This window comes from Bos taurus, chromosome 27, assembly GCF_002263795.3.
Source record: "Bos taurus isolate L1 Dominette 01449 registration number 42190680 breed Hereford chromosome 27, ARS-UCD2.0, whole genome shotgun sequence".
In the NCBI taxonomy this organism is placed as follows: Eukaryota; Metazoa; Chordata; class Mammalia; order Artiodactyla; family Bovidae; genus Bos; species Bos taurus.
The window spans coordinates 34,757,350-34,783,524 of record NC_037354.1 but is presented as its reverse complement, the minus strand read 5'-3'; the positions used below and the strand labels follow the sequence as shown (position 1 = coordinate 34,783,524).

The 26,175-nt window shown below is 37.7% G+C and overlaps 1 protein-coding gene across 6 annotated transcripts in view; it reads left to right on the top strand.

Annotated features, from left to right (window-relative positions):
- ADAM3A (ADAM metallopeptidase domain 3A (cyritestin 1)) overlaps positions 1–26,175 on the top strand; it is a 114,374-nt gene that overhangs the window by 39,090 nt on the left and 49,109 nt on the right. For all 6 annotated transcript variants that reach the window (XM_024986155.2, XM_024986153.2, XM_024986156.2 and 3 more), the window contains 4 exon segments: positions 8,246–8,317; positions 8,770–8,936; positions 10,027–10,108; positions 23,970–24,109. In XM_024986155.2, coding sequence (XP_024841923.1) covers positions 8,246–8,317; positions 8,770–8,936; positions 10,027–10,108; positions 23,970–24,109 — 461 coding nt within the window.

Below are 26,175 nucleotides of genomic sequence, written 5' to 3'. Positions count from 1 at the left end.
ACAACTTAATCATATATAAACACATATGTGTATGTATAGATTGTTACATAAAAACATCAAGGTAACTGCAAAAATGTATACTATATACACACAAGAAAAGTAAAAGATTCCCAAATATAATATTAAGGTAGTCATCAAATCATACGAGAAGGGAACAAAAGAAGAAGAAAGGAACAAAAAAGACCTACAGAAAGAAATCCAAAGCAATGCACAAAATGGAAATGTGAACACACATATCAATAATTACTTTAAATGGAAATGAACTAAATGCTCCAAGAAAAAAGAAATAGAGTAGTTAGATGGATACATGACAAGACTCATATATGCACTGCCGATAAGCAACTCACTTCAGATCTAAAGACTCACAGACAGAAAGTGAGGGAATGGAAAAAGGTATTCCATGCAAAAGGAAATCGAAAAAAAGTCAGGGTACCAATACTTATATCTAACAAAATAGATTTGAAAAAGAGGTTGTTACAAGAGACAAGGACACTGCATAATGATAGGGATCAATCCAAGAAGAAGGTATAACAAATGTATATATCTGTGCACCCAGCATAGAAGCATCCAAAACCATACAGTAAATATTAATGGACATAAAAGGGGAAATTAACAGTAACTCAATAACAGTAGGCAATTTAGCACCTCACTTACATCAATGGACAGATCATCCAGACAGAAAATCAATAAGAAATCAAAAGCCTTAAATGACACATTCTCTATATATGGAACATTCCATCCAAAAGATGCAGATTGCAAATTTTTCCAACTGCACATGGCACATTGTACAGAATAGATCACATGATAGCCTATAAAATCAGCCTTGGTAAATTTCAGAAATCATGCCAAGCATCATTTCTGACCTCATGCAATGAGACTAGAAATGAACTACAAGAAAAATACTCCAAAACAAAAACTAAACACATAGAGGCTAAGCAATGTACTGCTTAATATCAATGGGTCACCACAAAATCAAATCTCTGCCTGGAGACAAATGAAAACACAACCATCCATAAATCTTAGATACAACAAAAGCATTTCTAAGAGAGAAGCTTTTCACACAGGTTTTGATACAGGCTTATCTCAGGAAACAAGAAAAATCTCAGATAAACAACCTAACTTTACACCTAAGGGAATTAGTAAAAGAACAAATAAAACTCAAAATTAGTAGAAGGATAGAAATCATAAATAACAGAACTGAAACTAATGAAATAGGTACTAAAAGAAGAATAGAAGAGAGGCAGACTAATCAAGGAAAACATCTATTTCTGCTTTATTGACTATGCCAAAGCCTTTGACTGTGTGGATCACAATAAACAGTGGAAAATTCTGAAAGAGATGGGAATACCAGACCACCATACCTGCCTCTTGAGAAACCTAAATGCAAGTCAGGAAGCAACAGTTAGAACTGGACATGGAAAAACAGACTGGTTCCAAATAGGAAAAGGAGTACGTGAAGGCTGTATATTGTCACCCTGCTTATTTAACTTATATGCAGAGTACATCATGAGAAACGCTGGGCTGGAAGAAACACAAGCTGGAATCAAGATTTCCAGGAGAAATATCAATAACCTCAGATATGCAGATGACACCACCCTTATGGCAGAAAGTGAAGAGGAACTCAAAAGCCTCTTGATGAAAGTGAAAGTGGAGAATGAAAAAGTTGGCTTAAAGCTCAACATTCAGAAAACGAAGATCATGGCATCCAGTCCCATCACTTCATGGGAAATAGATGGGGAAACAGTGGAAACAGTGTCAGACTTTATTTGGGGGGGGGGCTCCAAAATCACTGCAGATGGTGACTGCAGCCATGAAATTAAAAGACGCTTACTCCTTGGAAGGAAAGTTATGACCAACCTAGATAGCATATTCAAAAGCAGAGACATTACTTTGCCAACAAAGGTCCATCTAGTCAAGGCTAAGGTTTGTCCTGTGGTCATGTATGGATGTGAAAGTTGAACTGTGAAGAAGGCTGAGCGCCGAAGAATTGATGCTTTTGAACTGTGGTGTTGGAGAAGACTCTTGAGAGTCCCTTGGCCTGCAAGGAGATCAAACCAGTCCATTCTGAAGGAGATCAGCCCTGGGATTACTTTGGAAGGAATGATGCTAAAGTTGAAACTCCAGTACTTTGGACACCTCATGCGAAGAGTTGACTCCTTGGAAAAGACTCTAATGCTGGGAGGGATTGGGGGCAGGAGGAGAAGGGGACGACAGAGGATGAGATGGCTGGATGGCATCACTGACTCGATGGACGTGAGTCTGAGTGAACTCCGGGAGTTGGTGATGGACAGGGAGGCCTGGCATGCTGCGATTCATGGGGTCGCAAAGAGTCAGACACGACTGAGCAACTGAACTGAACTGAACTGAATCAAGGAAAAAGAAGAGAGGTCCCAAGTCAATACAATAAGAAATGAAAGAGCAGATTTACAACAAACACCAAGAAACATAAAAGATCATAAGAGACTACTCTGAACAGCTATATACCAATAAAATGCACAACTTGGAAGATGTGGGAAAATTCTTAAAAATGGACAATCTCCCAAGACTGAATCAGGAAGAAATACAAAATGTGAACAGAATAATTACAAGTAATGAAATTGAATCTGCAATTATAAAACTCCCAAAAAACAAACATTTATGGCTTTACAGGTGAATTTCCCCAAAAACTTAAGAGAAGAGTTAGCATCTATCCTACTCAAACTATTCCAAAAAATTGCAGAGGATGGAACCATTCTGAACTTATTCCATGGGGACATCATCAACCTGACAGGAAAGTCAGAAAAAGATATCATGAAAAAAAGAAGAAAAGAAAATTGCAGGGATTCCCTGGTAATTCAGTTCAGTTCAGTCACTCAGTCATGTCCAACTCTTTGTGACACCATGGACTACAGAACACCAGGCTTCTCTGTCCATCACCAATGACCAAAGCTTACTCAAACTCATGTCCATCTAGTCAGTGATGCTGTCCAACCATCTCATCACCTGTCGTGCCCTTCTCCTCCCGTCTTCAATCTTTCCCAGCATCAGGGTCTTTCCTAGTGAGTCAATTCTTCACATCAGATGACCAAAGTATTGGAGTTTCAGCTTCAACATCAGCCCTTCCAATGAATAGTCAGGACTAATTTCTTTCAGGATAGACTGGTTGGATCTCTTTGCAGTCCAAGGGACTCTCAACAGTCTTCTCCAACACCACAGTTCAAAAGCATCAATTCTTCGGCACTCAGCTTTCTTTATAGTCCAACATTCACCTCCATTGTTGACTATTGCAAAAACCACAGCTTTGACTAGATGGACTTTGCTAATAATGCCTCTGGTGTTTAATATGCTGTCTAGGCTGATCATAGCTTTCCTTCCAATGAGCAAGCATCTTAATTTAATAGCTGCAGTCACCATCTGCAGTGATTTTGGAGCCCAAGCCAGTAAAGCTTTTCACTGTTTCCATTGTTTCCCCATCTATTTGCCATGAAGTGATGGGACCAGATGCCATGATCTTAGTTTTTTGAATGTTGAGTTTCAAGCCATCTTTTTTACTCTCCCCTTTCACTTTCATCAAGAGGCTCTTTAGTTCTTCTTCGCCTTCTGCCATAAGGGTGGTGTCATCTGCATATCTGAGGTTATTGATATTTCTCCTGGAAATCTTGTTTGCAGCTTGTGCTTCATCCAGGCTAGCATTTCGCATGATGTACTCTGAATATAAGTTAAATAAGCAGGGTGACAATATGCAGCCTTGATGTACTCCTTTCCCAATTTGGAACCAGTCTATTGTTCAATGTCCAGTTCTAACTGTTGCTCCTTGAGCTGCATACAGATTTCTCAGGAGCCAGGTCAGGTGGTCTGGTAATCCATTTGTTTCAGAATTTTCCACAGTTTTTTGTGATCCACACAGTCCAAGGCTTTGGCATAGACAATAAAGCAGAAATAGATGTTTTTCTGGAACTCTCTTGCTTTTTCAGTGATCAGTGGATGTTGGCAGTTTGATTTCTGGTTCCTCTGCCTTCTCTAAAACCAGCCTGAACCTCTGGAAGTTCACGGTTCATGTACTGTTGAAGCCTGGCTTGGAGAATTTTGAGCGTTATCTTACTAGCGTGTGAGATAAGTGCAATTGTGCAGTCTGCCTTCTCTAAAACCAGCCTGAACCTCTGGAAGTTCACGGTTCATGTACTGTTGAAGCCTGGCTTGGAGAATTTTGAGCGTTATCTTACTAGCGTGTGAGATAAGTGCAATTGTGCAGTAGTTTAAACATTCTTTGGCATTGCCTTTCTTTGGGATTGGAATGAAAACTGACCTTTTCCAGTCCTGTGGCACTGCTGAGTTTTCCAAATTTGCTGGCATATTGAGTGTAGCACTTTCACAGCATCATCTTTTAGGACTTGAAATAGCTCATGTGGAATTCTATCACCTCCACTAGCTCTGTTCGTAGTGATGCTTCCTAAGGCCCACTTGATTTTGTATTCCAGGATATCTGGCTCTAGGTGAGTGACAATACCGTTGTGATTATCTGGGTCATGACAATCTATTTTGTATAGTTCTTCTGTGTATTCTTGCCACCTCTTCTTAATATATCTGCTTCTCTTAGGTCCATACCATTGCTGTCCTTTATTGTGCCCATCTTTGCATGAAACGTTCCCTTGGTATCTCTAATTTTTAAGACGAGATCTCTAGTCTTTTCCATTCTATTGTTTTCCTCTTTTTTCTTTGCATTGATCACTGAGGAAGGTTTTCTTATCTCTCCTTGCTATTCTTTGGAACTCTGCATTCAAATGGGTATATCTTTCCTTTTCTCCTTTGTCTTTAGCTTCTTTTCTTTTCATAGCTATTTGTAAGGCCACCTCAGACAACCATTTTGCCTTTTTGCATTTCTTTTTCTTGGGATGGTCTTAATCACTGCCTCCTGTACAATTTCACAAGCCTCCATCCCTAGTTTTCCAGGCACTCTCTCTATCAGATCTAACCCCTTGAATATATTTGTCACTTCCACTGTATAATCATAAGGGACTTGATTTAGGTCATACCTGAATGGTCTAGTGGTTTTCCCTACTTTCTAAAATTTAAGTCTGAATTTGGCAACAAGGAGTTCATGATCTGAGCTACAGTCAGCTCCCAGTCTTGTTTTTTTCTGACTGTATAGAGCTTCTCCATGTTTGGCTGCAAAGAATATAATCAATCTGATTTTGGTGTTGACCATCTGGTCATGTCCATGTGTTGAGTCTTCTTTTATGTTGGAAGAGGGTGTTTGCTATGACCTGTGCGTTCTTTGGCAAAACTCTGTTAGCCTTTGCCCTACTTTGTTTTGTACTCCAAGGCCAAATTTGCCTGTTACTCCAGGTATCTCTTGACTTCCTACTTTTGTATTCCAATCTCCTATAATGAAAAGGATATCGTTTTGGGGTGTTAGCTGTAGAAGGTCTTGTAGGTCTTCAACTTCAGCTTCTTCAGCATTACTGGTTGGGCCATAGACTTGGATTACTGTGATATCGAATGGTTACTGGTACTTCAGTGGATAAGAATTCACCTGCCAATGCAGGGAACGTGTGTTCAGTCCCTGCTCTGGGAACATCCCATGTCTTCGAGCAACTAAGCCAGCAAGCCTCAACTACTGAGCCCACATCTTGGAACTACTGAAGCCTGCTGGCCAAGAGCCTGTGCTCTGCAACAAGAGAAGCCACCACAATCAGAAGCCTACACACTGCAGAGAAACTCCATGCATAGCGATGAAGATCCAACATAGCCACAAATAAATCTTTTTTAAAAAAGAAAAGAGCAAGCCAATACCACTGATAAACATAGACGCAAAAATTCTCAACAAAATGTTAGCAAACCAGTTTCAACACTATATTAAAAGGATCATACACCACATTTCACCACAGTGAAATTTATCCCAGAGATGTAACGGTTTTTCAGTATCCACAAAAAAAATTAGTGTGGTACACCTACAGATGGCCCACAGATACATAATAACCATATGATCATCTCAGTAGATACAGAAAAAGATTTTTACAAAATTCAACTTCCATGTATGATAAAAAAAAAAAACTCTATAGAAAAGAGGCATAAATAAAATGGTCCTCAACATAATATAGCTCATGTATGACAAACCCACACCTAATATCATACTTAATGGTGAAAAGCTGAAAGCACTTCCTTGAAGATAAGGAACAATACAAGCATGTCTTTGCTTGCAAATTTTATTCAACATAGTGCTGAAAGTCCTTGCCTTAGTAATCAGTAAAGAAAAGGAAATAGAATCCAACTTGGGAAGGAAGAAAGAGAATAGTCAATGTTTTCAGATGACGTGATACTATACATAGAAAATCCTAAAGTGAAAAGAAATGAAGTCACTCAGTCATGCCCAACTCTTTGCTCCCCTATGGACTGTAGCCTACCAGGCTCCTCCGTCCATGGGATTTTCCAGGCAAGAGTACTGGAGTGGGTTACCATTTCCTTCTCCAGAAAATCCTAAAGACAACACCAAAAACTACTAAAGCTAATCAATGTATTGGTAAAGATGCTGGATGCAAAATTAATATACAGAAATTTGTTGCATTTCTGTCTACTAACAATGAACTATCAGAAGGAGAAATTAAGAAGACTATCTCCTTTACTATTGCATCAGAAAGAATAATACCTAGGAAAAAAAATCTTAAGTAAAAGACTTGTACCTAAACAGATGGAAAGACACAGTGTTTTCATAGATCTCAGGAATTACTGTTGTTGAAGTGTCCATACTCCCAAGGCTATTTAAGGATTAAGTGTAACCCCTGTCAAAATACCAATGGCATTTTTCATGAAACTAGAACAAGTAATTCTAAAATTTGTATGGAAACAAAAAGATCTCAAATAGCCAAATCAATATTGAGAAATAACAGAAGAAAGTATCACACTGTGTGACTTTAGACTATACCACTAAGCTGCAGTAATCAAAATAGTATGATACAAGAATAAACACAGACACATAGGTCTATGGAGTTGAATAAAGAGCCCAGATATAAACGCATGCACTTATGGTGAATCTACAACAAAGGAGGTAAGACTATACATTGAAGAAAAAAGCAGTCCTAAAAATAAGTGATGCTGGGAAGACAAGACACCTATGTATGTAGGACTGAAAGTAGAACATTTTCTCACACCATTTACAAAAATAAATTCAAAATGAAATAAGGACTTAATGTAAGACAGGAAACCATATTACTCCTGGAATAAAATATACGCAGAACACTCTCAGTCATTAATCATAACAGTGTTATTTTATCTGTCTCCTCAGGCAAAGAAAGTGAAAGGAAAAATAAGCAAATAGTAACTACTTAAAAGCTTTTGCACAGCAAAGGAAACAATAAACAAATGAAAAGACAGCCTGTAGAATGGGAAAAGAGTAGTTGTCAATTATGACTGTTAAAGAGTTAATATCCAAACTATATAAACAGTTCATACAACTCAATATCAAAAACAACCCAATTTAAAAGTGTGCAATATTGTAAAGTAATTAGCCTCCAATTAAAATAAATAAATTTAAAAAAACATAAAAGGAAGTATATACAAAGAAAATAAATAAAAGTGTGCAAGAGAACCAAATAGACAGTTTTTAAGGAAGACCTACAGATGGTTAATAAGCACAGAAAAGATGTTCAACATCTCTGAAATGCAAATCAGAACTACTAAAAGATATCGCTTCACACTTATCCGAATGGCTATAATCAAATAAGCCACAAATAACAATTGTTGCCAAGGATGTGAATAAAAAGGAACCCTTATTAATTATGCAATCTTGGAATCTTAACTTTTGATCCTAAATAACTACATGTGTAAAGAGGAATATAATCATCACCATCTCATTTTAATATTGTCATTGTTTAGTCAGTCACTAAGTCATATCCAACTGTTTTGCAACCCCGTGGACTGTAGCCCCTCCAGGCTCCTCTGTCCATGGGATTTCCAGGCAAGAATGCTGGAGTGAGTTGCCATTTCCCTCTGCAGGGGATCTTCCTGACCCAGGGATCAAACCCACATCTCCTGCATTGGCAGGTAGATTCTTTAGTACTGAGCAAGTTGGGAAGCCCTATTTTGTATTATTGGTTACTATAAAATGTCCCTAGGTTTAAGTCTAGAACTTATTAAGTACTTGTTAAGTCTTAATTATAATTTTGTCTTTTTGTTTGCATGCTGCATTATTTTACCATTTTTATATCCATTGAAATGTGGTAGTTTAGTCATTTTCACTGATGACTAAAAAATAAAATTTGCCTTTCAGTATCATTATATGGGTTCTGAAGTGGCACTTGCATCTGAGAAAATTATCTATGTTTTTAGTCTAATCAACACTGTGAGTATTTACGTTTCATATTTAAATAAGAAGCATTCATGTAAATACAGTAGCATTGTTTGAATAACTAGCATGTGCACTTTTTAAAATACTCATGTACTTATTTGGCTGCATTGGTTCTCAGTTGCCGCACGTGGGTTTGTTCCTCGTGCCTCACTGGCTCAATAGTTGCCATGCATGGTCTTTGTTCCTCTGCGGCATGTGGGATCTTCCTGGACCAGAAATGGAATCCACGACCCTGCAGGGAAAAGCAGATTCTTAACTACAGCCCACCAGTGAAGTCTGACATGTGCAATTTTATAAAATGTATACTCCTTCAAACTAGCTTATTCCACCAGTGAATTTCATCTGAAAAAACTATAGCTAATCAGATATATTGGCATTGCATGTAAATGTATAGTATTATATTTATGATTACTTATAGCCATATATCATGAATCTCCTATTTTTAGATGTATTCTCAGCTTCAAGTGTCTGTTATATTAACTTCTCTGGAAATCTGGTCAGATCTAAATAAGATTTCAACTGATGGGGATGCACATGATGTACTACAAAGATTTGTGTCCTGGAGAGAAAAATCTTTATTACAAAGCTCCCATGATTTGGCATACTTATTAATGTAAGTAATTTATTTTCATTGGTATAAAGTTTATCAAACTATTTGTAAGTGAACTATCAAAATTGTACACAAAATTTATTATTTAGAATAAAAAAGATAGCTCAAAAAATGACTATGTGAGTACTGTGTTGGCAGAATGCAAACTATAAATCTGATGATTCAATGTAAGATACTAAAGCATGGTAGGCCTGAGTGGTCTGCTTACTTGAGTGGTCTGCTTACTTCTGAGTTTCAAGAACTGAAAATATGGAAAGCCTTGGGAAAATATAGGGCCTGTATGGTTTTAAAGAATTTCGCAGAGGTAAATAACCAAGACCAGCATTTTAACATTAAATAAAGCATACATTAGTTAACAGAATGCAATAAATCCATATAAATCTGCTTACATTAGAAAACGTAAGTATGGTAATGTGGCGATCTTATGGAATTTCTATCCTGACCTAAGGTGTAGCTATTTAGCTGCTTGCACTGTAACTTTCAAGAGTCTTTCTATGTACTGATTTGATTATTTTGGATGGAAAAAAAACAAAAACATGATTCCAAAAGGCCTTAAGTAATATGGATACATCTATAAATCTCTGGTGTCTCTGTGGAATTTAAGGTCAGGTGTGGAGGTTCAGGAGCAGCTTTAACTAAGGATTAACGTGTGTGTGGACACTTAATGCATCCCATCTCTGTTTTTCCTGATGACTGTGCTGCACACTTTTTCTCTTTCGTCCTCCAATCCAACACTTTTTATGCCATCTGAGGTTTTACTACATGCAAATTCATGGCAGTAATCTATCCTGACTTTTATGTCTTAGGACTTTGTCCATCCAGTGTTGACAGCAATAGAGATTAATTTCTGGAAGGATGAGGCACTGCTGGATTTTAAGCTGTGCACCATACAATGTCAAAGTTGACTTTTGAACTTAATTTGGAGGCACCAGGGGAGACTACCGAAATACAAAATGATTGAGAGCATTAGACATGATACACAATATTCATGTTTTAAAGAACGCAGCTTTATTGAGGAATCTAATTCTTAAAGATCATTAAGTTATTAATAATTTAAAGTGCATTTATCCACAAGGAAAATGTTATTATTTAGTTACAGGGACCATCCTAATTATGTAGGAGCAACATATCATGGAATGGCATGTGATCCAAAGTTTGCTGCAGGACTTGCTCTGGTATGTCCCTTCTCTTCAGTAATTATATCATGTTTTGAAAGTTAGTATCTTCTTTAAGAACAAAAATGTGTATAGTATATCTAACATTTTATTAAATTAATATTTTAATACAGTGCTGTATTTTTTACTTTAAACCTCACATTGTCATTTTTAATTTTTTTTTATTTTCTTAAAATACACATTATGTAAAACTGACTATCTTAAGTATTATATGTTCACTGTGCAGTAGTGTTAAGTCTGTCTGCATTGTTGTGAAGTAGATGTGTAGAATCTTTATCTTGCTTTAATGAAACTTCATACACGTTGGCCAGACAGCCTCATTTTCCATACCTCCACCCCCTGGCAACCACGATTCTCCTCTCTGCTTCTGTGAGTATGATATATTTTAGATCCCACATATAAGGTAGACCATACAATATTTGTCTTTCTGTGTCTGGCTTATTTCTCTTTGAATAATACATCCAGCTTCATCCATGTTTTTGAAAAGGGCAGGATTTCATTCTTTTTATGGCTGAATAATATTTCATGTTACTCATATACATATATAAATCATATCATATTATCCATTTGTATATATAGACATTTTCTTTATGCATTCATATATTAGCCACCACTTAGTTTGGTTCCGTATCTTGGTGGTTGTGAATAATGCTACAATTAACATGAGAGATGGGAATGCAGATATCTCTTTGAGATAGTAGCTTCAGTTATTTTGGAGATATACCTAGAAGTGGGTTTACTGGATCATATGGTATTTCTATGTTTAATATTATGAAGACTCATAATGCTGAGGTCCAGAGTGGTTGCACCATTTTATAATCCCACCAGCATTTCACATTTCATATTTCATTCATCCCACCCTCATTAACAGTTGTTATTCTTTGTTGTTGTTAATTATTCCAAGGGGTATGCAGTGATATCACATTTTGTTTTTGACTGTAGCTTTATAATCACTAGTGATATTGAGCCACCTTTTCATATCCTTTTTGGTGTTTTGTACATCATCTCTGGAGAAATAAACATTTATTCAAGACCTTAGCCCATATTTTACCTGCATTACATGATTTTCTTGTTTAGTTAAAGCAGTTCTTCTTTTTAGTATCAACACCTTTGGATATCCTGCATCCAGTTTCCCTCCTCTCAAGCTCTGCGCCCTGTATCCATAAATCTAGTCCCTTTTTTTAGTTTGCTTGTTTGTTTTGAATTATAATTGACCTATATCCCTATGTTGACTTCCCTGATGGCCCAGTTGGTAAACAGTCTGCCTGCAATGTGGGAGACCTGGGTTGGGAAGATCCCCTGGAGAAGGAAATGGCAACCCACTCCAGTATTCTTGCCTGGAGAATTCCACAGACAGAGGATCCTGGTGAGCTACAGTTCACAGGTTCACAAAGAGTCAGACATGACTAAGTGACTAACTTTCACTTCACCCCTGTGTTAGTTTCTGTTATACAAAATATTAATTCAATATTTCTATACTATTCAAAATGCTTATCACAGTAAGTCTAGAAATGATACATCATTATACAAAGGTTATTGTTCACTCACTCAGTCGTATCTGACTCTTGGCGAGCCCATGAAACTGCAGCATGCCAGGCTTCCCTGTCCTTCACCATCTCCCAGATTTTGCTCAAACTCACTTCCATGGAATCAGTGATGCCATCCAACCATCTCATCTTCTCTTGTCCCCTTCTCCTCCTGCCTTCTATCTTTCCCAGCATCAGAGTCTTTTCTAATGAATTGGCTCTTCGCATCAGGTGGCCAAAGTATCGGAGCTTCAACTTCACCATCAGACCTTCCAATGACCATTCAGAATTGATTTCCTTTAGGATTAACTGGTGTGACCTCCTTGCTGTCCAAGGGACTTTCAACCGTCTTCTCCAACACCACAGCTCAAGCATCAATTCTTTGGCATTCAGGCTCCTTTATGGTCCAACTCTCACATCCATACATGACTACTGGAAAAACCACAGTTTTGACTATACAGACCTTTGTCAGCAAATTAATGTCTCTTCTTTTTAATATGCTATCTTGGTTTGTCATAGCTTTTCTTCCAAGGAGCAAGCATCTTTTAATTTCATGGCTGCAGTCACCATCTACAGTGATTTTAGAGCCCAAGAAAATAAAGTTTCTCACTGTTTCCATTGTTTCACCATCTATTTGCCATGAAGTGATGGAACTGGATGCCATGATCTTAATTTTTTGAATGTTCAGTTTTAAGCCAGGTTTTTTTCTACTCTCCTCTTTGACTTTTATCAAAAGTTTCTTTAGTTCCTCTTCGATTTCTGCCGTAAGTGTGATGTCATCTGCATCTCTGAGGTTATTGTTTTTTCTCCCGGCAATCTTGATTTCAGTGTGGGCTTCATCCAGCCCGGCATTTCATGTGATGTACACTGCATGTAAGTTAATAAGCAGAGTGACAATATGCAGCCTTGACATATTCCTGTCTCAGTTGTGAACCAGTCTGTTGTTCTGTGTTCAGTCCTAACTGGAGGCAGGTAAGGTGGACTGGTGTTCACATCTATTGAAGAATTTTCCACAGTTTGTTGTGATCCACTCAGTCAAAGCTTTTAGCGTAGACAATGAAGCATAAGTAGAGGTTTTTCTAGAATATTGCTTTTTCTATGATCTAATTGATGTTTGTAATTTGATCTCTGGTTCCTCTGCCTTTCTAAATCAAGGTTGAACTTTTGGAAGCTCACAGTTCATGTACTGTTGAAGCCTGACTTGGAGAATTTTGAGCATTACCTTGCTAAGCTGTGAGATGAGTTCAATTGTATGGTAGTTTGAACATTCTTTGGCATTGCCCTTCTTTGGTATTGGAATGAAAACTGACCTTTTTCAGTTCTGTGGCCACTGCTGAGCTTTCCAAGTTTGCTGGCATATTGAGTGCGGCACTTTCACAGCATCATCTTTTAGGATTTGGAATAACTCAACTGGAATCCATCACCTCCACTAGCATTGTTCACAGTGATGCTTCCTAAGGCCCTCTTGACTTCAAATTCCAGGATGTCTGGCTCTAGGTGAGTGATCATACCATCGTGGTTATCTGGGTCATGATGATCTTTTTTGTATAGTTCTTCATGTATTCTTGCCACCTCTTCTTAATATTTTCTGCTTCTGTTCGGTCCATACCATTTCTGTCCTTCATTGTGCCCATCTTTGCATGAAATGTTCCCTTGATATCTCCAATTTTCTTGATTGCAAATATACTACATAGGTATTAATTAGATTCCCCACACCTTGCATTTCATACCCATGACTCATTTATTTTGCAATTGGAAGTTGTATCTTTTAATCTTTTTTACCTATTTCTTTACTTCCCCCAGATGCCTCCATTCTGGAAGCCACCTGTTTCTTCTTTGTATTTATAACTCTGTTTCTGTTTTATGCTTTTTCATTTGTTTTTAGATTCCACATATAAGAAAAATTATATGGTATTTATGTTTCTCTGTCTGACATATTGTGTGTGCTGAATTGTGTCCAGCTCTTTGCAACCCTATGGACAGTAGCCTGCCAGGCTCCTCTGTCTGTGGAATTTGCCAGGCAAGAATACTGGAGTGGGTTGCCATTTCCTTCTCCAGGGGATCTTTCCAACTGAGGGGTCGAACCTACATCACTTGTGTTCCCTGCATCAGCAGACATTTTCTTTACATGAGAAGCCCATTTGACATATTATTCTTAGCCAAGGGACTCTCTAGAGTCTTCTCCAGAAACAAATTTGAAGGCATCAGTTCTTCAGCATTCAGCCTTCTTTATAGTCCAACTCTTACATCCATACATGACTACTGGAAAAACCATAGCTTTGACTATACAGACCTTTGTAGGCAAAGTGATGTCTCTGATTTTTAACATGCTTTCTGGGTTTGTCATAGCTTTTCTTCCAAGGAGCAAGCATCTTATAATTTTGTGACTGCAGTCACCATCCGGAGTGATTTTGGATCCCCCCAAAAATAAAATATGTCACTGTTTATACTTTTTCCCCATCTATTTGCCATGAAGTGATGGGACAAGATGCCAAGATCTTAGTTTTTTGAATGTTGAGTTTTAAGACAGTTTTTTTCACTCTCCTCTTTCATCTTCATCAAGAAGTTCTTTAGTTCCTCTTCGTTTTCTGCCATTAGAGTGGTATCATCTGCATATCTGAAGTTGTTGATTTTTCTCCTGACAATCTTGATTCCAGCTTGTGATTCATTCAGCCTGACATTTTGCATGATGAATTCTCCACAGAAATTAAAGAAACAGGGTGACTATATACAGCCTTGGTATATTCATTTTGAATCAGTCTGTTGTTCCATGTTCAATTCTGACCCTTGCTTCTTGCCCTGCTGTGGAATGAATTTCACAGCAAGAATACTGCAGTGGGTAGCCATTCCCTTCTCCAGGGGATCTTCCTCACCCAGGGATCAATCCCAGGTCTCCTCCACTGCAGGCAGATTCTCTACCATCTGAGCTACCAGCAAAGCCCTTGGTGGTCTTATTCCTATGTATTTAATTCTTTTTGATGTGATAATCCATGAAATCGTTTCTTAAATTTCTCTTTCTCATTTTCATTGCTAGTGTGTAGAAATGCAACAAATTTGTCCATATTGATTTTGTAGCCTGCAACTTTACCAAATTCATTGATGAATTCTAGTACTTTTCTGAAACCATCCTTAGGATCCTACATGTACAATAAATATCATGTCATCTGCAAGCAGTGACAGTTTAACTTCTTCTTTTCCAGTTTGGATTCCCTTTACTTTATTTTCTTTTCTTATAGCTGTAGCTAGGACTATCATGGCATCTGGTCCCATCACTTCATGGGAAATAGATGGGGAAATGATGGAAATAGTGTCAGACTTTATTTTGGGGGGCTCCAAAATCACTGCAGATGGTGATTGCAGCCATAAAATTAAAAGATGATTACTCTTTGGAAGAAAAGTTATGACCAACCTAGATAGCATATTGAAAAGCAGAGACATTACTTTGCCAACAAAGGTCTGTCTAGTCAAGGTTATGGTTTTCCAGTGGTCATGTATGGATGCGAGAGTTGGACTCAGTGAAGAAAGCTGAGCACCGAAGAACTGATGCTTTTGAACTGTGGTGTTGGAGAAGACTCTTGAGAGTCCCTTGGCCTGCAAGGATATCCAACCAGTCCATCCAAAAGGAGATCAGCCCTGGGTGTTCTTTGGAAGGAATGATGCTAAAGCTGAAACTCCAGTACATTGCCACCTCATGCAAAGAGTTGACTCATTGGAAAAGACTCTGATGCTGGGAGGGATTGGGGGCAGGAGGAGAAGGGGACGACAGAGGTTGAGATGGCTGGATGGCATCACCGACTCGATGGACTTGAGTTTCAGTGAACTCCGGGAGTTGGTGATGGACAGGGAGGCCTGGCATGCTGCGATTCATGGGGTCGCAAAGAGTTGGACACGACTGAGCGACTGAACTGAACTGAACTGAGGACTTCCAAAGCTATGTTGAATATATGTGGTGAGAGTGGACATCCTTGTCTTTTTCCTGATCATAGAGGAAATGCTTTCAGCTTTTCACAATTAAGTATGATGTTAGCTGTAGGTTTGCCATATATGGTCATTATTATGTTGAGGTATGTTTCCACTCTGCCCAGGTTCTGGAGAGCTGTTATCATAAATATTGCTAAATTTTGTCAAAAGGTTTTCTGCATTTATTGAGATTATCATCTGGTCTTTATTCTTCAATTTGTTGATGTGATGTATCACATTGATTAATTTTCATATACTGAAAAATCCTTCCGTCCCTTGAATGAATGATCTTTCTAATGTATTGTTGGATTTGAATTGATAGTATTTTGTTGAGGATTTTTGCATCTGTATTCATCAGTGATATTGGCCTGTAATTTTTTTTTTTTGTGATATCTTTGTCTGGTATCAGAGTGATAGTGGCCTCATAGAATGAATTTGGAAGTTTTCCTTCCTCTACAATTTTTGGAACTGTTTCAGAGGATAAGTGTTAACTTCTCTAAATGTTTGATAGAATTTACCTGTGAAGCCATTGGGTCATTGACTTTTGTTTGTTGGAAGTTTTTTTTTTTTTTTAACTGGGAAATTTTATTTTATTTTATTTTATTACTTTACAATATTGTATTGGTTTTGCCATACATCAACATGCATCCGCCACAGGTGTACATGTGTTCCCCATCCTAAACCCCCCTCCCACCTGTTGGAAGTTTTTAATCATAGTTTCAATTTCAGTGCTTGTGATTCATCTGTTCATATTTTCTGTTTCTTCCTGGTTCAGTCTTGGGAAACTGTATCTAAGAATTTGTCATTTCACCCAGGTTTTCCATTTATGATCCTTTGTATTCCTGTGAAGTCAGTTGTATCTTCCCTTTTTTCATTTCTAACTTTATTGTTTTGAGTCCTCTCACTTTTTTTTCCTGATGTGTCTGGTTTAAGATTTCTCAACTTAGTTTTATCTTTTCAAATCAGCAGCTTTTAGTTTCATTGATATTCACAGTGGTTTTCTTTGTCTATATCTCATTTATTTCTGCTGTTATCTTCATGATTCTCTTCCTTCTACTAAATTTAGGTTTCATTTCTTCTTTTTCTATTTGTTTTAGGTGTAAGCTTACATTGTTTATTTGAGATTTTTCTTATTTTTTGAGGTAGAATTTCTATAAACTTCCCTCTCAGAACTGCTTTTAACTGCATCCCATAGGTTTTGGACCATTGTGCTTTCATTTTCATTTGTCTCTAGGTAAATTTTTATTTTGTCTTTGATTTTTTTAGTGATCCATTGGTTGTTTAGTAGCATATTGTTTAGCTGTCACGTGTTTCTGGTTTTTTTAAAATAGATTTTTACTGTAGCTTATTTCAAATCTCATAGCATTGTGATCAGAAAAGATGCTTGATGTGATTTCAGGTTTTTTATATTTACCAAGGCTCACCTTGTAGCCCAGCATGTGGTCATTCCTGGAGGATGTTCCCTGTGCACTTGAGAGGAATGTGTAGTCTGTCTCTTTTGGATGGAATGTTCTAGAAATATCAGTTAAGTCCTAGTGATCTAAAGTGCATTGGAATTCAAGGCCTTTGTTTCCTTATTAGTTTTCTATAGGCATTATCAGTCCATTGAGGAAAGACGGGTGTTAAAGCCCCCACTATTATTGTGTTACTGTCAATTTCTTCCTTTATGGTTGTGTGTATTTGCCTTACATATTCAGGTGCTCCTAAGTTGGTTCTGTATACATTTATAATTGTTATATCTTTTTCTGGAATTGAACCCTTGATTATTGTGTAGGGTCCTTCTTTGTCTCTTATAACAGTTTTTGTTTTAAAGTCTACTTTTTCTGAACATATCATTCCTTCCCCAGCTTCTTTTAATTTCTATTTGTGTGGAATACCATCCCCTTACTTTCAGTCTGTAAGTTTCCCTAGCTCTGACAAGGGTCTCTTGTAGATAGCATATATACCAGTCTTGTTTTTGTATCCACTCAGGCAGTCTTTGTCTTTTGGTTGGTGCATTTAATCCATTTACATTTAAGGTAATTATCAACATGTATTATCCTATTACCATTTGGGTTTATCTTTTATAGATCTTTTCCTTCCCTTGTGTTTCCTGCCTAGAGAAGTTCCTTTAGCATTTACTGTAAAGCTGGTTTTGTGGTGCTGAATTCTCTTATGTTTTCCTTGGCTGTAAACCTTTTGATTTCTCCATCAAATCTGAACCTAGAGTCTTGCTAGGTAGAGGATTCTTGGTTGTAGTTTCTTCCTCTTCATCACTGTAAATATACTTTGCCATTGACTTCTGGCTTGTAGAGTTTCTGTTGAGAAATCAGCTGATAACCTTAAGGAAGTTTGCTTGTATGTTATTTGTCATTTTCCATGGTTACTTTTAATATATTATCTTTGTTAGTTTGATTATTAGGTGTCTCCGTGTATTCCTCTTTGGGTTTATCCTGCCTGGGACTCTCTTTACCTCTTTGACTTGGTTGACTGTTTCCTTTCCTATGTTAGGAAAATTTTCAGCTACCATCTCTTCAAATGTTTTCTTAGGTAACTTTTTCTTTTCTCCTTCTGTGATCCTTGTAATATGATGTTTGTACATTTAATGTTGCCCCAAAGGGCTCTTTAGGCTGTCTGCATTTCTTTTCATTATTTTTTCTATTTTCTGTTTTGCATCAGTGATTTCCACCATTTTGTCTTCCAGGGCCCTGATCCGTCCTTCTGTCTCAGTTAATTCTGCTGTGGATTGCTTCTACTGTATTGTTCCTCTCTGTTTATTCTTTAGTTCTTCTAGGTAGGGCTTTGGTAAACATTTGCATATTCTTCATTCTTTTTTCTGAGATCTTGAGTCATCTTCAATATAGTTGTCCTGGATTCTTTTTCTGGATGGTTACCTATCTCTACTTCATTTAGTTGTTTTTCTGGGATTTCATCTTTTCCTTCATCTGGAGATGTAATCCTCAACACTTCCATTTTGATTAACTTTCTGTGATTGTGATTTTTCTTTTGGAAGCTGTGGGATTACAATTCTACTTTCTTCTCTGTCTGCCCTCTGGTTGTTGACGAAGGAACTGATGGGAGGAACTGGTAGTGTGAAAAACTGAGTCTTGCTCTGATGGGTAGGGCTGTGCTCAATTACACTTTGATCCTGTTGTCTTCTGATGGATGAGCCTGTGCTCCCTCTTTGCTAGTTGTTTGGCCTGAGGTGATGAGGCCAGGAACCTACAGGCTCTGTGGTAGGGCAAATGGTGACCTCCAAGAAGGCTCTTGCCAAGGGGAACCTCCCAGAACTGCTGCTTCAAATGTCCCTATCCTGGAAATGAGCCACTGCCAACCCATATCTCAGCAGAAAACCTTCCAAACCTAGCTGGTAGGTCTGATTCAGTCTCCTGTGTGGTCATTGCTCCTCTCCCCTGAGTCCTGTTGCACACAAGATTTTGTTTGTGTCCTGCAAGAATAGAGTCTCTGTTTGCCCCAGTCCTGTGCAAGACCTGCAGTCAAATCCTGCTCTCCTTCAAAGTCAGATTTCTTGGGGATTCCTAGTCACTTGGATAGATCCCTGGGTTGTGAAGCTTGGCATGGGGCTCAGAACCTTCACAGCAATGGGAGAACTTCTTTGGTATTGTTGCTGTCCAGTTTGTGGGTCACCCAGCATCAGCTGTATATGGGATTTCATTTTGTCATGATTGCGCTCTTCCTACCATCTTGTTTGAAAAGTCAAAACAAACAAACAAAAAAGAAAACTCCTTTGTCTCTGGACATGGAGTATCCATTTTTCTGGGTTCCATCATCCTCCTATTGATGTTTGTTCAACAGCTAGTTGTGATTTTCTTTGTAGGGTCCACTTGGATTTTCCTAGTTTGAATTCCTCAAGCTTCTTAAATCTGCGTGTGCTCAGATTCCTAACATTTGTGACACTGAGTTTCTTGAATACGTTTTCTTTCCCTTTCTCTTTCTGAGACACCCATAGTGCATATGTTGGTTATTTTGTCACAGTCTTCCTCTCTACATTATGTTTTTGTTTTCTGCTTCTGTGAAAAAAAATTGTTTCAAATGACTTGTCTTCATTTCTGATTGTTTCTTTTGCCTAATAAAGTCTCTTTTTAATCAGATCAGATCAGTTGCTCAGTCGTGTCCGACTCTTTGCGACCCCATGAATCACAGCACGCCAGGCCTCCCTGTCCATCACCAACTTCCAGAGTTCACTGAGACTCACATCCGTCGAGTCAGTGATGCCATCCAGCCATCTCATCCTCTGTCGTCCCCTTCTCCTCCTGCCCCCAATCCCTCCCAGCATCAGAGTTTTTTCCAATGAGTCAACTCTTTTTAATAACCCTCAGTAAAATTTTAAGTTTATTGTTTGTATTGATACATAACCATGATTAATTTTTTAATATTTTATTACTCTACAGATATTTATTTCTGAAATTTTCAGATATTTCAGTTCAAATCAGTTCGGTCACTCAGTTGTGTCTGACTCTTTGCAACCCCATGAATTGCAGCATGCCAGGCCTCCCTGTCCATCACCATTTCCTGGAGTTCACTCAAACTCATGTCTATCAAGTCAGTGATGCCATTCAGCCATCTCATCCTCTGCCATCCCCTTCTCCTCCTGCCCCCAATCCCTCCCAGCATCAGGGTCTTTTCCAATGAGTCAGCTCTTTGCATGAGGTGGCCAAAGCAATGGAGTTTCAGCTTTAGCATGATTCCTTCCAAAGAAATCCCAGGGCTGATCTCCTTCAGAATGGACTGGTTGGATCTCCTTGCAGACTCTCAAGAGTCTTCTCCAACACCACAATTCAAAAGCATCAATTCTTTGGCACTCAGCATCCTTCACAGTCCAACTCTCACATCCATACATGACCACAGAAAAACCATAGCCTTGACTAGATGGACCTTTGTTAGCAAAGTAATGTCTCTGCTTTTCAATATGCTATCTAGGTTGGACATAACTTTCCTTCCAAGGAGTAAGTGTCTTTTAATTTCATGGCTGCAGTCACCATCTGCAGTGATTTTGGAGCCCAAAAAAATAAAGTCTGACACTGTTTCCACTGTTTCCCCATCCATTTCCAATGAAGTGCTGGGACCAGATGCCATGATTTTCGTTTTCTGAATATTGAGCTTTGAGCCAACGTTTTCACTCTCCTCTTTCAATTTCATCAAGAGGCTATTGAGTTCCTCTTCACTTTCTGCCATAAGGGTGGTGTCATCTGTATATCTGAGATTATTGATATTTCTCCTGGCAATCTTGATTCCAACTTGTGCTTCTTCCAGCCCAGTGTTTCTCATGATGTACTCTGCATATAAGTTAAATAAGCAGGGTGACAGTATACAGCCTTGAGGTATTCCTTTTCCTATTTGTAACCAGTCTGTTGTTCCATGTCCAGTTCTAACTGTTCCTTCCTGACCTGCAAATAGGTTTCTCAAGAGGCAGATCAGGTGGTCTGGTATTCCCATCTCTTTCAGAATTTTCCACAGTTTATTGTGATCCACACAGTCAAAGGCTTTGGCATAGTCAATAAAGCAGAAATAGATATTTTTTTGGAACTCTCTTGCTTTTTCCATGATCCAGTGGATGTTGGCAATTTGATCTCTCGTTCCTCTGCCTTTTCAAAAACCAACTTGAACATCTGGAAGTTCACAGTTCACATATTGCTGAAGCCTGGCTTGGAGAATTTTGAGCATTACTTTACTAACGTATAAAATGAGTACAATTGTGCGGTAGTTTGAGCATTCTTTGGCATTGCCTTTCTTTGGGATTGGAATGAAAACTGACCTTTTCCAGTCCTGTGGCCACTGCTGAGTTTTCCAAATTTGCTGGCATATTGAGTGCAGCACTTTGACAGCATCATCTTTCAGGGTTTGAAATAGCTCAACTAGAATTCCATCACCTCCACTGGCTTTGTTCTTAGTGATGCTTGCTAAGGCCCACTTGACTTCACATTCCAGGATGTCTGGCTCTAGGTCAGTGATCACACCATCATGATTATCTGGGTTGTGAAGATCTTTTTTGTACAGTTCTCCTGTGTATTCTTGCCACCTTCTCTTAATATCTTCTGCTTCTGTTAGGTCCATACCATTTCTGTCCTTTATCAAGCCCATCTTTGCATGAAATGTTCCTTTTGTATCCCTAATTTTCTTGAAGAGATCTCTAGTTTTTCCCATTCTGTTGTTTTCCTCTATTTCTTTGCATTGATCACTGAGGAAGGCTTTCTTAACTCTTCTTGCTATTCTTTGGAACTCTGCACTCAGATGCTTATATCTTTCCTTTTCTCCTTTGCTTTTCGCTTCTCTTCTTCTCACAGTTATTTGTAAGGCCTCCTCAGACAGCCATTTTGCTTTTTTGCATTTCTTTTCCATGGGAATGGTCTTGATCCCTGTCTCCTGTACAATGTCACGAACCTCCGTCCATAGTTCATCAGGCACTCTATCAGATCTAGTCCCTTAAATCTATTTCTCACTTCCACTGTATAATCACAGGGATTTGATTTAGGTCATACCTGAATGGTCTAGTGGTTTTCCCTACTTTCTTCAATTTAAGTCTGAATTTAGTAATAAGGAGTTCATGATCTGAGCCACAGTCAGCTCCTGGTCTTGTTTTTGTTGACTGTATAGAGCTTCTCCATCTTTGGCTGCAAAGAATATAATCAATCTGATTTCGGTGTTGAGCATCTGGTAATGTCCATGTCTAGAGTCTTCTCTTGTGCTATTGGAAGAGGGTGTTTGCTATGACCAGTGCATTTTCTTGGCAAAACTCTATTAGTCTTTGCCCTGCTTCATTCCGTATTCCAAGGTCAAATTTGCCTGTTACTCCAGGTGTTTCTTGACTTCCTACTTTTGCATTCCAGTCCCCTATAATGAAAAGGACATCTTTTGGGGGTGTTCTAAAAGGTCTTGTAGGTCCTCATAGAACCATTCAACTTCAGCTTCTTCAGAGTTACTGGTTGGGGCATAGACTTGGATTACTGTGATATTGACTTGTTTGCCTTGGAAACAAACAGAGATCATTCTGTCGTTTTTGAGATTGCATCCAAGTACTGCATTTCGGACTCTTTTGTTGACTATGATGGCTACTCCATTTCTTCTAAGGGATTCCTGCCCACAGTAGTAGATATAATGGTCTTAAGATACTTCAGATACTTAAGGATAAGTAATTATGTAAAGCCAATTAAGTTAGTTGATCCTATCATTACACTAAAATGGAAAATTATTTGATTATATCAATAGATGCAGAAAATGCATTTGACAATTTTAAGACAATTTATGATTAAGCTCACCAAAATAGTGAGAGAAGCAAACTAGAACCTCACAAAGAATCATTTAGAAAAAAATAGAGCTTACATCAAATTTAATGTTTAGAGATGAAGTGCTTCCCACTAAGATTTGGAACAAGGCGAGAATTTAACTTGCCACTCTTATTCAGTTTTGTGCCCGTGTGCAAAACTGATGATACCAAGTATTGTGAGGACTTGGAGCAGAGGAACCGTCATTCATGTTGATGAATTAGACTTTAGACAGTTTGGTAATATAAAATTCAACATTGCCTGACTTCATGATCTAGTAGTTATCCCCTATACCATTTAGAAAATTTCACTGAAAACTTGTATCCACAGAAAGTTGGACCTGATTGCATATAGCAACTCTATTTATAATTGCCAGAAATTAAAAGCACACAACATGTCCTTTGATACATGAGTGGATAAAGAAACAAGACATAAAGAGCAATTTTATTCAGTATTCAGAAAATTAGTCATCAAGCAATATAAAGACATGGAGGAATTTTAAATGCATAGTGGTTAGTAAAAGAAGCCAGTTTGAAAAGTCTACACACTGTATCATTCCAAATCTACTACAATCTGGAAAAGGCAAAACTATGGAGATAGTTAAAAACATCATTGATTACCAACCAGGGCTTTGTGTGTTGCTTTCATCACTACTCAAGTTTTATTGTTTTAATGCTAGTATTTTGCCTTTAGGAAAAAACTGATTTTATCCTAAAACTATTTCTGACATTAAAACTGACTGTCAGTTAAACTCTTAAGAATCTGTGCATTTTTTCAAAGTATTCAAATTAAAAGTATTATAGTTACTGAAACAATGATTAATCTTCTCAGAATACTTTTTCAGTTTATTAGAATTAAATCAGTAGCATGTAATGAAAGCATATATTATTAATAGTATTGTTTATATATGAGTGCCATTTGTATTGAGAGTACTATTATCCTAAAAGAATAACAAAATCTAACTTTGCCAATGTTCTTGAGAAAATAATGAGCTTTATATAAAAGTTTATTAAATTTGTATTTGCATTTAGCTAATATAGCCACAATTACATGAAAAAACCAGGGATTGAAAAAAATAACTTGAGCAACCATTTTGTTTTTTATTCCCTTTAGTATTCGAAGATGATAACTTTAGAGGCATTTTCAGTTATTTTCACGCAGTTACTTGGAATTATGCTGGGATTAAAGTATAATAATAACATCTATGAATGTTCCTGTCCAGGAATTGCATGCATAATGAATCCTGAAGCAATGTAAGATGTGATTTTTATGAAAACTTTGTATTCTTTTGGGAGATATTTATAGCATTTCTTGATGTACTATATCTTTGATATAACATAGATAAAAGCATTTTTACTAAATACCTATGAATTATTTTAATGTTTATTAAAGGAATGAGTATTTGATATTGTAGGAAATGTGCTTCATATTTCTATGCTCAGTGCTGTAGTATCAAGTCATTGATGATGAGTCCTTGTGAAGCACTGGAATCTTGATGTGAGATTTATTCATCCTATAAAAAAAATTTAAGCATGTACAGTTACAAGAATTGTGTTAGTCTGTCATATGAATGATTAATAAGATAGAAAAGTGTTATATATTTTGTATTAGTCTATCAGGGACAGAATTTTAAAGTCAACATGAGAATAAGCAAAATTTAAATGACTTATATTAAGTGCCTAGAGAAAAATAAATAGGGAATACATGGAGAAGAGAAACTTTATGATAAAAAAGGGGGGTCTAGGAAGCTTTCTATGAGACAAAACTCATGTTGGGACCTGAAACAGAAAAAATAAGTCTGGTCACATGAAGAACTCGTTGAAAACTTTTCAGGGAAAGACAGTGAAGTGATACGTGGATATGAAGAAATGTTAGAAGCTCAAAAGACTGGAAAGGATAAAACAAACCAAAAGAAATGACTGAAATTATATGGAAGAATATTAAAAGCGTAGAATTTTTTTAAAGATGGTAAAATACAATCAGGTTAAAGAATCATGATTCAGAGAAAGAGGTCCAGGAAGGACTAGAAAATGTAGGAAAGAAGCTAAGCAAGCAATCATGATGCAGAAATTGGGATTTTATGATAAATGTAACAAAACACATTTTAATTGATTTATGCAGCATGGATAATAAAATATGTTTTGTAACATGAATGTTAAAAATTTCACACAGAATAACAATAGGGTAATACTGTTACTGAATTAAGTCCTATGGACCCTAGCTTCTCTGCCTGGACAGGGGATGGTTCTTGGTTTGTTTTATTCAAGAAGCAGGGTAATGAAACGGAAGCTCAGATACCTCAACAGATAAAATTTCTTCAATGGACAAAGAATGAAGAAGTTCACAGATGAACTTCTCACCCACGTGGTGATAGGGATTTACTTTTAAAAAGTAAAGACGAAGGAAGGAAGAGTAAGGCTAGTGATGCAGAAGCATATGCATTAGTCCTCCAGGGAAGGGGCAGGGCTTTTTCAAAGGAGTGGGGTGCCTACATTTATCAATCCTTTTTGAACAATAATGTCCATTTATGGGCACTGGTAGGTGTGTCATTTAATACTCTAATGTAGTAAAATAAACATATAATGAGACTCACGATCTCTTGGAGTTCTGATTGCTCACCATCTTGGACCCAGCTATTTCTTTCTTTATTTTATTATTTTGTGTGTGTGTGTGTGTGTGTGTGTGTTTCATTTGTTTGTTGCTTCCTTTCTTATTTCTGGACCCTTTACTTTAGAGATTTATGGTAACTCTTGCTAAATGTGCAGGGTGATAGGTTTTGAGCAAAGACTGGAGCAGATTTTGAGCAAAGATTGGAGCAGCTCTGCCAATGGTATTTGGTAAATGATGATTCTCATAGTATACAGCAGTTTTGTAAGTTTGAGAGAAAGGGAGATGAGAAAGCTCTGGTCAGAGGGACTTGCTTGCTGGGTCCCATGGGACTCTAATAATCACAATTGAAGAAGTAAGTTCTTGGCCAGCTGTCTCCCCGGGGCACTACCCAGAGAGGAGATTGAAACACACCGCAGACTTTCTGTGAAAGTGGCCTATTGTTTAACATGTCCAGGAGATTTTGTCTGAAAGGGAAGCTTCCTCTTTGGCACACATCTTATAGCCTTTGGTGATTCTCTCAACAAGCAGAGCCCAGTGGGACTAATGTCACCCTCCCATTTGCTTTCTCCAGTTCCTGAAGAAAGCACCCCAAATTTTGAGAATGCCACCCATCATTCCTCTCTATATTGCCTTCCTCTGTTGACCTGTGGAACTTATGCTTACACTCAGAAGCATGTATAATTTGCATACTTTAAAGGCTGCTAACTGA